General features: G+C 43.9%; 1 protein-coding gene across 5 annotated transcripts in view; it reads right to left on the bottom strand.

Annotated features, from left to right (window-relative positions):
• The window catches only part of LOC133544070 (kalirin-like), a 129,735-nt gene that overhangs the window by 43,972 nt on the left and 73,866 nt on the right, over window positions 1–11,897 (bottom strand). For all 5 annotated transcript variants that reach the window (XR_009804577.1, XR_009804578.1, XM_061889103.1 and 2 more), the window contains exons 40-41: window positions 6,851–7,012; window positions 6,632–6,785 (exon numbers count right to left, since the gene is read on the bottom strand). Coding sequence is in view for 3 of the 5 variants with exons in the window: in XM_061889103.1 (XP_061745087.1) it covers window positions 6,632–6,785; window positions 6,851–7,012 (316 nt within the window). In the remaining 2 variants the exon portion in view is untranslated. The remainder of the gene's footprint in view (window positions 1–6,631; window positions 6,786–6,850; window positions 7,013–11,897) is intronic.

Here is an 11,897-nt window from a genome sequence, read left to right as displayed (position 1 = left end):
ACAAGTTCCCACTGTGTTTTCCACCAAAAAGTAGTTCTTCTGCAACTTTTTTTAGTTGCTGCTAGCTGGGTGGGACTTTTGAAAGGTTCCTGGAATCTTATGGACGGAAGGCTGCACTGTCCAACGCTGAGTGGTTGGACACAGTGGGAGCGTTCCTAAAACCTATATTTGGAACACAATAGTCGCCATGACAGAATGAGACACCAACTCTTTATTTTCCATTTCTTGTGTTCTTCTATTGGGACAAACTTCACCTCGGAGAGAAGAAAGACAGGAAAGAAAACCTTCTATTTGCAGGAAAATCAATCAATCAATGTTTGGTTATATAGCCCTAAATCACCCGTGTCTCAAAGGGCTGCACAATCTACTACGACATCCTCGGTTCAGATCCCACATCAGGGCGAGGAAAAACTTAACCCAATAGGACAATCAGAAACCTTGGAGAGGCCCGCAGATGTAGGGACCCCCTCCTAGGGCGAGCAGTGCAATGGAAATCGAGTGGATCTAGCATAAAGGTGAGTGAGTCCAGTCCATAGTGGATCTAACATAATAGTGAGAGTCCAGTCCATAGTGGATCTAACATAATAGTGAGAGTCCAGTCCATAGTGGATCTAACATAATAGTGTGAGAGTCCAGTCCATAGTGGATCTAACATAATAGTGAGAGTCCAGTCCATAGTGGATCTAACATAATAGTGAGAGTCCAGTCCATAGTGGATCTAACATAATAGTGAGAGTCCAGTCCATAGTGGATCTAACATAATAGTGAGAGTCCAGTCCATAGTGGATCTAACATAATAGTGAGAGTCCAGTCCATAGTGGATCTAACATAATAGTGAGAGTCCAGTCCATAGTGGATCTAACATAATAGTGAGAGTCCAGTCCATAGTGGATCTAACATAATAGTGAGAGTCCAGTCCATAGTGGATCTAACATAATAGTGAGAGTCCAGTCCATAGTGGATCTAACATAATAGTGTGAGAGTCCAGTCCATAGTGGATCTAACATAATAGTGAGAGAGTCCAGTCCATAGTGGATCTAACATAATAGTGTGAGAGTCCAGTCCATAGTGGATCTAACATAATAGTATGAGAGTCCAGTCCATAGTGGATCTAACATATTAATGTGAGAGTCCAGTCCATAGTGGATCTAACGTAATAGTGTGAGAGTCCAGTCCATAGTGGATCTAACATATTAATGTGAGAGTCCAGTCCATAGTGGATCTAACATAATAGTGTGAGAGTCCAGTCCATAGTGGATCTAACATAATAGTGTGAGAGTCCAGTCCATAGTGGATCTAACATATTAATGTGAGAGTCCAGTCCATAGTGGATCTAACATAATAGTGAGAGAGTCCAGTCCATAGTGGATCTAACATAATAGTGTGAGAGTCCAGTCCATAGTGGATCTAACATAATAGTGTGAGAGTCCAGTCCATAGTGGATCTAACATAATAGTGTGAGAGTCCAGTCCATAGTGGATCTAACATAATATTGTGAGAGTCCAGTCCATAGTGGATCTAACATAATAGTGTGAGAGTCCAGTCCATAGTGGATCTAACATAATAGTGAGAGAGTCCAGTCCATAGTGGATCTAACATAATAGTGAGAGAGTCCAGTCCATAGTGGATCTAACATAATAGTGTGAGAGTCCAGTCCATAGTGGATCTAACATAATAGTGAGAGTCCAGTCCATAGTGGATCTAACATAATAGTGTGAGAGTCCAGTCCATAGTGGATCTAACATAATAGTGTGAGAGTCCAGTCCATAGTGGATCTAACATATTAATGTGAGAGTCCAGTCCATAGTGGATCTAACATAATAGTGTGAGAGTCCAGTCCATAGTGACATGACCTAAACATATCCACATATATATGGTGTATGGTCACATGACCTAAACATATATATGGTGTATGGTCACATGACCTAAACATATATATGGTGTATGGTCACATGACCTAAACATATATATGGTGTATGGTCACATGACCTAAACATATATATGGTGTATGGTCACATGACCTAAACATATGCAGATATTAAAAAAAGGCCCAGCCCTATGAACACTGTTTACTTTGTTACATGTTGTAAAAGCAGTTAGTGAAACTATTTGTGTAGTGAAGCAAATTTTAATGCTAACGTGAGACAACACTGACATTTATTCTTTATATTTTGTCATTTACAGCTGAAATGGACGAAAATGAATGTCCTGATGCTCATGAATTTGTCATTTACTGACAAATTCCACTGTCTGACTATTGGACATTGCAAACTAAAGCCTGACTTTTTATGAACAATTCGCTACACTTTATTTTTTTAACTCATATGATTTTGTATATTATTGTTTCAGTGTGAACATGAAATATCTTGTCTTTGCAGTCTATTCAATTGAATATTCTGTATTTCCTTGAATTGCCGCCGGGGCGCTAATTAATTTAAAACCTCTTCTCTCTCCTGCGCTTACCAAAGGCATGCGGTAAAAGTAAGCATGCGCTAATTATTTTAAAACCTCTTCTCACTGCGGCACTTACCAAAGGTATGCAGTACAAATTTGAGTGTGATGTAAGCTTGGACCTTAAATCCTACTGAAAAGATAGATAGATAGTACTTTATTTATTCCTTCAGGAAAATTAAAATTCCAGCAGCAGTGTACAGAGTTGAGATCAATTAAAAAAAAAAAGGTAAAAAGTAAATTATGGTATGGAATAGCTCTTATACTTCTTCCCTTAATGTGATTTCAAATGACCGTCATTGAAATCAGCCTCCTCCATTTTGAAAATGATGAGAGGGGAAGTGTGACTCGTGACGTCAGGAGTTTGACGAGGTGGTAATACTAAGCATGTGCCAATTATTTTGGGAAGCGACAGTAATTCAAGGCAGGCGCATACTACATGCCATGTGACAATTCAAGGAAATATGGTAAGTTGAAAAGGATTTGTTGTATTCTCTTTTTATGTAGCATTTACAGAAGGTGACGACTTCACTGCTCTTGTACTTTGTATTTCAGGTGTTTCATATGTTCTATCAACACACCAGATGTGTTTTCTCAGGTCCAGCATGTTTGCTGGTGCCAAGCAACATGAACATAATATGACATATGAACACATGAATGTTCCATACACGTGTGTGTGTGGTAACGCTAGCTGCTACAGGAGAGGAAACCTGTGTGTCCAGTTCAACAGGTCTGAAACATTCCTGCAACACCTTGCTTGCTGCCAGGGTTAAACGGGCTAAAAGACCAAATGCTAGAACCCACCTGGCTCATCCGCACACACAATCCATCTCCGCACGGCAGAACAATCCCAGCATGCACCTGCACCTCGCTGCATGCTTCCATGCAGTGAGCAGAAGTGGTAGAGAAGAGCACCAGCGTGGTCATCAACATCTACTGTACACCCAACTTCAGCTCAGCATGGCACAGGGGCGGGCCTTAGAGGAAGGGGCGTGGTTCTATGTCCAGACTAACTGGCTTTTGAGTTCTGACTAAATGTTTTGGGTCATAAAAAGAAATACATTGAACACATTTGAAAGGCAAAATGAAAAAAAGAAGTATTTCAATAGAAACTAGATGTATCCATTAGGGGTGTGCCAAAACATCATATATGCCGATATTTCCTCTTGCGGCACGTTATCGATACACGGGCGTCAAATGTCAATATTTATAAACATAAACATAGCGCCGTTTTAAAGAGATTCGCCCACAAAAACCTGTTTGACTGATGGAGTCACTACTTGGAGCCTCCGCATTATGGCGCTCTAGCGCAGTACTCTGGTAGAGTACTCTTTGAAAGGAAAGAAGAAGAAGAAGAAGAAACAGCAGCACATGGAGGGAATGGCGCAAAGCGGAGGAGCCAATAGCAGAGAAAAACACGTGAAAGATGCACCGGCGAATGTTGAATCTAAAGTCTGGGAACACTTGGGCTTTTACTGTAAAGACAATGGAACAACACTTGATAAAGAGTTCGCAATCTGCAAGAACTGTCTCGCGAAGGTCAAGTACACGAGCAACACGACCAACATGCAAAGCCATCTTGTCCGCCATCATCCTGAGCTCGCCACGGAGGAAAGGGCGAGTAATGCTAACGTTTCTGTTAGCCAGCCTACAATCAACACCGTATTTAAAGCAAAGCTCCCTCCTGCATCCCCAGGGCTGCCAGCATTACAAAGTCCATTGCTTGCTTTATTCGTAAAGATCTTACAGCATACAACACCGTATTTAAAGCAAAGCTCCCTCCTGCATCCCCAGGGCTGCCAGCATTACAAAGTCCATTGCTTGCTTTATTTGTAAAGATCTTACAGCATACAACACCGTATTTAAAGCAAAGCTCCCTCCTGCATCCCCAGGGCTGCCAGCATTACAAAGTCCATTGCTTGCTTTATTTGTAAAGATCTTACAGCATACAGTTGCTCTTCCTGAAGAAGAACAAGCTGTTTGAAATGTGTGTGAAGTACAGGTTAGGGTAAAACATGAGAAAAGTTGTTAAGGGACGGCGTGGCGCAGTGGGAGAGTGGCCGTGCGCAACCCGAGGGTCACTGGTTCAAATCCCACCTAGAACCAACCTCGTCACGTCCTGAGCAAGACACTTCACCCTTGCTCCTGATGGGTGCTGGTTGGCGCCTTGCATGGCAGCTCCCTCCATCAGTGTGTGAATGTGGAAGTAGTGTCAAAGCGCTTTGAGTACCTTGAAGGTAGAAAAGCGCTATACAAGTACAACCCATTTATCATTTAAGTACCAAGTACAAGTTAAATGTTTACAAAGAACAAATCTTAGTATTAGCAGATTTAATTTCAACTTTACACATGGTGGTAAATACAAGTTGAAATGTGTTCTCAGGTTTTCATAAGACCACCCAGTTGTTGATAATGTCATGCACTGACTGAAATGTTTATTTTTTATATACAGTCAAGTGCCACTTTTCAGAAAACAATTTGATTTTAATTGATGTGTCCGTGATTACATAGAAGTTCAGTAGCACTGAAATGTATCTTTTCTGCATTCATTTGTTTTTTTAATCATTTTAATTTGCACAGACAGAAAATATTTTGGTGAAGTGGATTCAGTGCAGTCAATACATTTTGAATTTCTTCAGTGACCCTGAAATCATGATCTATCGTGAATGAAATTTCTTTCAATACATCGATTATCGCATAATCGTTGTATCGTGATCTTATCGTTATCGTGGGCAAAATATCGTGATATTATCGTACCGCGAGGTACCTGATGATACCCAGCCCTAGTATCCATTTGGTTGGAAAGGCGAAGAGCAAAATTTGTACTGAAATGTAGTAGGAATTTAAAATGCTAAAGGTTGGTACACCTAAAAAAGGTAGCATTCTTTCAAGAGGGTGAAAAGTAACAGAATCTGTGATTATTAACTCTAAATGTAAACAAAATCAGCTAAACTAAACTCCACAAAGTACTGCTAACAGGTGAACAGCTGGCATATTTCCACATCTACTTCAAAGTAACAAAAGCCTGTATTTTTAGGCTAAATTGTTCTTCATGAGCTAAAATGCTACAATAAAAGGTTAGCATGCTTCCAAGATGGCGCCATGTCATAAAATCCATGAAGTGAACAATTTGGTGTTGGAATTGTTTGCATCGCTTGAGAAATGCGGAAATTGCGGGACTTTGAAAAATGTCCCTGCAAATTTGAAAATTTCTGGAAACTTATCATAGCACACTCTGGAATACTAAAATTTGGGGAAAACCGATGATTTTCAGGAAAAATAAAATGGGTCCATTTGATATCTTGAGTAAGTGGAATGTTTTGGTGCTTGCAGTTGCTTGAAAAATGTGCTGAAACCCCCAAAGAAAAAAGGGTGGATTTTGGGCTTTGGAAAACCGGGAATTGTTTGAAACCTTAACATTTGCTCGTTTCGATAACCAGGATAAGTGGAATGTGTTGAAGTTGGCATGGATTCCTAAATAGGCTGAATGTTTGAAAGTTGCAACGCTGTGAATGGCATTATTGTTATTATTAAGGTTTATTTGAAATGAACGGGGAGGAAGTCATGCTCAACCAACATCTCCTGGACAAATGAATGAAAGGAAAGAGCTATTTGTGTACACACACACACACACACACACACACACACACACACACACACACACACACACACACACATTCCTGCTGTCCTCCTTTTTGATCCGAGGTTTAGATAGTTTAGCTTGAGTCTCGGAGTCCTAAATGTGACATATTTTGGGAATATTTCAGAAGGGATGTCCTGACAATACAAGCAGCATCCTGAACCTTAATGTTGGAGATCCACTGAATTATTCCGAGGCTCTGGTCAGAGACAAGAAGTGACACAAACTTAGTTGGGCAAAATTTTTTTTTTTATCTTCATTTTTTTCAAAGATTTTTTTATTATTATATTTTATTTTATTTTAATCTTTTATTTTTTCCTTGGCCTCAGTCTGGTCCCCATCTCCGGGGGCCCAGGCTTAGACTGAATACACCTACCCCCCCTGTTTACCTGTATCTCACCTTTTTTGTAAGGAGCGCTGGAAGGAAGGAATAAAGTACTATCTAATCTAATGTAATCTAATCTAATGTAATCTATTTGAAGAGGAAGTGCAAGGCATGGCATTCAGGTGAGGGAGGGTCTTCAAGGCAGACACCCTTACCTGCAGTTGCCATCACAGATGAATTGGAAGCATTGAAGGAGGTGCAGGAGGGGGTTCCCCCCGAGGAGGCGGGGGAAGGCGGGACCAGAGTGTCCATGTCGGCAGCACTGTGGGAGTGGGAGAGGCAGAGGGCGCTCATGGGCAGCAGACCCTCCTGGCAGGAAAACAATCCAAAGTTGAAATGAAGGAAGACTCGCTGCGGACGTGTCTCGGCCTCACCTGTTGGGGCGTTTGGTCCGTGGTCCTGACAAGACACCAACCCTGTCTCTCAGCCGGGCGCTCTAGCAGCTCCACTGTCTGACCGCAGCGGACGCTGAGCTCTCCGGGCAAGGCGGAGGAGAAATCCAACAACACCACCACTAACTCGCAACCTCCAGACAGCTGGAACACAGCAAAAAGTAGCAAAGCATGTCGCTTGAAGGCTGAGAGGAGTTGCAAATCCATGGCAGCGTGGACTATCTTCAAACACAACGTCCAGAGAGCTTCTTATGATGTCCAGGAGGCGATAGTCGTCTGAGATACCTTGTCACTGTCTGCAGTATTTTGTGATGTCCTGGAGGCGATAGTCGTCTGAGATACCTTGTCACTGTCTGCAGTATTTTGTGATGTCCAGGAGGCGATAGTCGTCTGAGATACCTTGTCACTGTCTGCAGTATTTTGTGATGTCCTGGAGGCGATAGTCGTCTGAGATACCTTGTCACTGTCTGCAGTATTTTGTGATGTCCTGGAGGCGATAGTCGTCTGAGATACCTTGTCACTGTCTGCAGTATTTTGTGATGTCCTGGAGGCGATAGTCGTCTGAGATACCTTGTCACTGTCTGCAGTATTTGTGATGTCCTGGAGGCGATAGTCGTCTGAGATACCTCGTCACTGTCTGCAGTATTTTGTGATGTCCAGGAGGCGATAGTCGTCTGAGATACCTTGTCACTGTCTGCAGTATTTTGTGATGTCCTGGAGGCGATAGTCGTCTGAGATACCTTGTCACTGTCTGCAGTATTTTGTGATGTCCTGGAGGCGATAGTCGTCTGAGATACCTTGTCACTGTCTGCAGTATTTTGTGATGTCCTGGAGGCGATAGTCGTCTGAGATACCTCGTCACTGTCTGCAGTATTTTGTGATGTCCTGGAGGCGATAGTCGTCTGAGATACCTTGTCACTGTCTGCAGTATTTTGTGATGTCCTGGAGGCGATAGTCGTCTGAGATACCTTGTCACTGTCTGCAGTATTTTGTGATGTCCAGGAGGCGATAGTCGTCTGAGATACCTTGTCACTGTCTGCAGTATTTTGTGATGTCCTGGAGGCGATAGTCGTCTGAGATACCTTGTCACTGTCTGCAGTATTTTGTGATGTCCAGGAGGCGATAGTCGTCTGAGATACCTTGTCACTGTCTGCAGTATTTTGTGATGTCCTGGAGGCGATAGTGTCTGAGATACCTTGTCACTGTCTGCAGTATTTTGTGATGTCCAGGAGGCGATAGTCGTCTGAGATACCTTGTCACTGTCTGCAGTATTTTGTGATGTCCTGGAAGCGATAGTCGTCTGAGATACCTTGTCACTGTCTGCAGTATTTTGTGATGTCCTGGAGGCGATAGTCGTCTGAGATACCTTGTCACTGTCTGCAGTATTTTGTGATGTCCAGGAGGCGATAGTCGTCTGAGATACCTCGTCACTGTCTGCAGTATTTTGTGATGTCCTGGAGGCGATAGTCGTCTGAGATACCTCGTCACTGTCTGCAGTATTTTGTGATGTCCTGGAGGCGATAGTCGTCTGAGATACCTTGTCACTGTCTGCAGTATTTTGTGATGTCCTGGAGGCGATAGTTGTCTGAGATACCTTGTCACTGTCTGCAGTATTTTGTGATGTCCAGGAGGCGATAGTCGTCTGAGATACCTTGTCACTGTCTGCAGTATTTTGTGATGTCCTGAAGCGATAGTCGTCTGAGATACCTTGTCACTGTCTGCAGTATTTTGTGATGTCCTGGAGGCGATAGTCGTCTGAGATACCTCGTCACTGTCTGCAGTATTTTGTGATGTCCTGGAGGCGATAGTCGTCTGAGATACCTTGTCACTGTCTGCAGTATTTTGTGATGTCCTGGAAGCGATAGTCGTCTGAGATACCTTGTCACTGTCTGCAGTATTTTGTGATGTCCAGGAGGCGATAGTCGTCTGAGATACCTCGTCACTGTCTGCAGTATTTTGTGATGTCCTGGAGGCGATAGTCGTCTGAGATACCTCGTCACTGTCTGCAGTATTTTGTGATGTCCTGGAGGCGATAGTCGTCTGAGATACCTCGTCACTGTCTGCAGTATTTTGTGATGTCCAGGAGGCGATAGTCGTCTGAGATACCTTGTCACTGTCTGCAGTATTTTGTGATGTCCTGGAGGCGATAGTCGTCTGAGATACCTCGTCACTGTCTGCAGTATTTTGTGATGTCCAGGAGGCGATAGTCGTCTGAGATACCTCGTCACTGTCTGCAGTATTTTGTGATGTCCAGGAGGCGATAGTCGTCTGAGATACCTTGTCACTGTCTGCAGTATTTTGTGATGTCCAGGAGGCGATAGTCGTCTGAGATACCTCGTCACTGTCTGCAGTATTTGTGATGTCCTGGAGGCGATAGTCGTCTGAGATACCTTGTCACTGTCTGCAGTATTTTGTGATGTCCAGGAGGCGATAGTCGTCTGAGATACCTTGTCACTGTCTGCAGTATTTTGTGATGTCCTGGAAGCGATAGTCGTCTGAGATACCTCGTCACTGTCTGCAGTATTTTGTGATGTCCAGGAGGCGATAGTCGTCTGAGATACCTTGTCACTGTCTGCAGTATTTTGTGATGTCCTGGAGGCGATAGTCGTCTGAGATACCTTGTCACTGTCTGCAGTATTTTGTGATGTCCAGGAGGCGATAGTCGTCTGAGATACCTTGTCACTGTCTGCAGTATTTTGTGATGTCCTGGAGGCGATAGTTGTCTGAGATACCTTGTCACTGTCTGCAGTATTTTGTGATGTCCAGGAGGCGATAGTTGTCTGAGATACCTTGTCACTGTCTGCAGTATTTTGTGATGTCCTGGAGGCGATAGTCATCTGAGATACCTTGTCACTGTCTGCAGTATTTTGTAATGTCCAGGAGGCGATAGTCGTCTGAGATACCTTGTCACTGTCTGCAGTATTTTGTGATGTCCTGGAGGCGATAGTCGTCTGAGATACCTTGTCACTGTCTGCAGTATTTTGTGATGTCCTGGAGGCGATAGTTGTCTGAGATACCTTGTCACTGTCTGCAGTATTTTGTGATGTCCTGGAGGCGATAGTCGTCTGAGATACCTTGTCACTGTCTGCAGTATTTTGTGATGTCCAGGAGGCGATAGTCGTCTGAGATACCTTGTCACTGTCTGCAGTATTTTGTGATGTCCTGGAGGCGATAGTCGTCTGAGATACCTTGTCACTGTCTGCAGTATTTTGTGATGTCCTGGAGGCGATAGTTGTCTGAGATACCTTGTCACTGTCTGCAGTATTTTGTGATGTCCAGGAGGCGATAGTTGTCTGAGATACCTTGTCACTGTCTGCAGTATTTTGTGATGTCCAGGAGGCGATAGTCGTCTGAGATACCTTGTCACTGTCTGCAGTATTTTGTGATGTCCAGGAGGCGATAGTCGTCTGAGATACCTTGTCACTGTCTGCAGTATTTTGTGATGTCCAGGAGGCGATAGTCGTCTGAGATACCTTGTCACTGTCTGCAGTATTTTGTGATGTCCAGGAGGCGATAGTTGTCTGAGATACCTTGTCACTGTCTGCAGTATTTTGTGATGTCCAGGAGGCGATAGTCGTCTGAGATACCTTGTCACTGTCTGCAGTATTTTGTGATGTCCAGGAGGCGATAGTCGTCTGAGATACCTTGTCACTGTCTGCAGTATTTTGTGATGTCCTGGAGGCGATAGTCGTCTGAGATACCTTGTCACTGTCTGCAGTATTTTGTGATGTCCTGGAGGCGATAGTCGTCTGAGATACCTTGTCACTGTCTGCAGTATTTTGTGATGTCCAGGAGGCGATAGTCGTCTGAGATACCTTGTCACTGTCTGCAGTATTTTGTGATGTCCTGGAGGCGATAGTCGTCTGAGATACTTTGTCACTGTCTGCAGTATTTTGTGATGTCCAGGAGGCGATAGTCGTCTGAGATACCTTGTCACTGTCTGCAGTATTTTGTGATGTCCAGGAGGCGATAGTCGTCTGAGATACCTTGTCACTGTCTGCAGTATTTTGTGATGTCCTGGAGGCGATAGTCGTCTGAGATACCTTGTCACTGTCTGCAGTATTTTGTGATGTCCAGGAGGCGATAGTCGTCTGAGATACCTTGTCACTGTCTGCAGTATTTTGTGATGTCCAGGAGGCGATAGTCGTCTGAGATACCTTGTCACTGTCTGCAGTATTTTGTGATGTCCTGCAGGCGATAGTCGTCTGAGATACCTCGTCACTGTCTGCAGTATTTTGTGATGTCCAGGAGGCGATAGTCGTCTGAGATACCTCGTCACTGTCTGCAGTATTTTGTGATGTCCTGAGGCGATAGTCGTCTGAGATACCTTGTCACTGTCTGCAGTATTTTGTGATGTCCTGGAGGCGATAGTCGTCTGAGATACCTTGTCACTGTCTGCAGTATTTTGTGATGTCCAGGAGGCGATAGTCGTCTGAGATACCTTGTCACTGTCTGCAGTATTTTGTGATGTCCAGGAGGCGATAGTCGTCTGAGATACCTTGTCACTGTCTGCAGTATTTTGTGATGTCCTGGAGGCGATAGTCGTCTGAGATACCTTGTCACTGTCTGCAGTATTTTGTGATGTCCTGGAGGTGATAGTCGTCTGAGATACCTCGTCACTGTCTGCAGTATTTTGTGATGTCCTGGAGGCGATAGTCATCTGAGATACCTTGTCACTGTCTGCAGTATTTTGTGATGTCCTGGAGGCGATAGTCGTCTGAGATACCTTGTCACTGTCTGCAGTATTTTGTGATGTCCAGGAGGCGATAGTCGTCTGAGATACCTTGTCACTGTCTGCAGTATTTTGTGATGTCCTGGAGGCGATAGTCGTCTGAGATACCTTGTCACTGTCTGCAGTATTTTGTGATGTCCTGGAGGCGATAGTCGTCTGAGATACCTCGTCACTGTCTGCAGTATTTTGTGATGTCCAGGAGGCGATAGTCGTCTGAGATACCTTGTCACTGTCTGCAGTATTTTGTGATGTCCTGGAGGCGATAGTCGTCTGAGATACCTCGTCACTGTCTGCAGT

This window comes from Nerophis ophidion, linkage group LG27 (assembly GCF_033978795.1).
Source record: "Nerophis ophidion isolate RoL-2023_Sa linkage group LG27, RoL_Noph_v1.0, whole genome shotgun sequence".
Taxonomy (NCBI): Eukaryota; Metazoa; Chordata; class Actinopteri; order Syngnathiformes; family Syngnathidae; genus Nerophis; species Nerophis ophidion.
The sequence above is the reverse complement of the archived record's forward strand: the minus strand, read 5'-3'. Positions and strand labels throughout refer to the sequence as shown.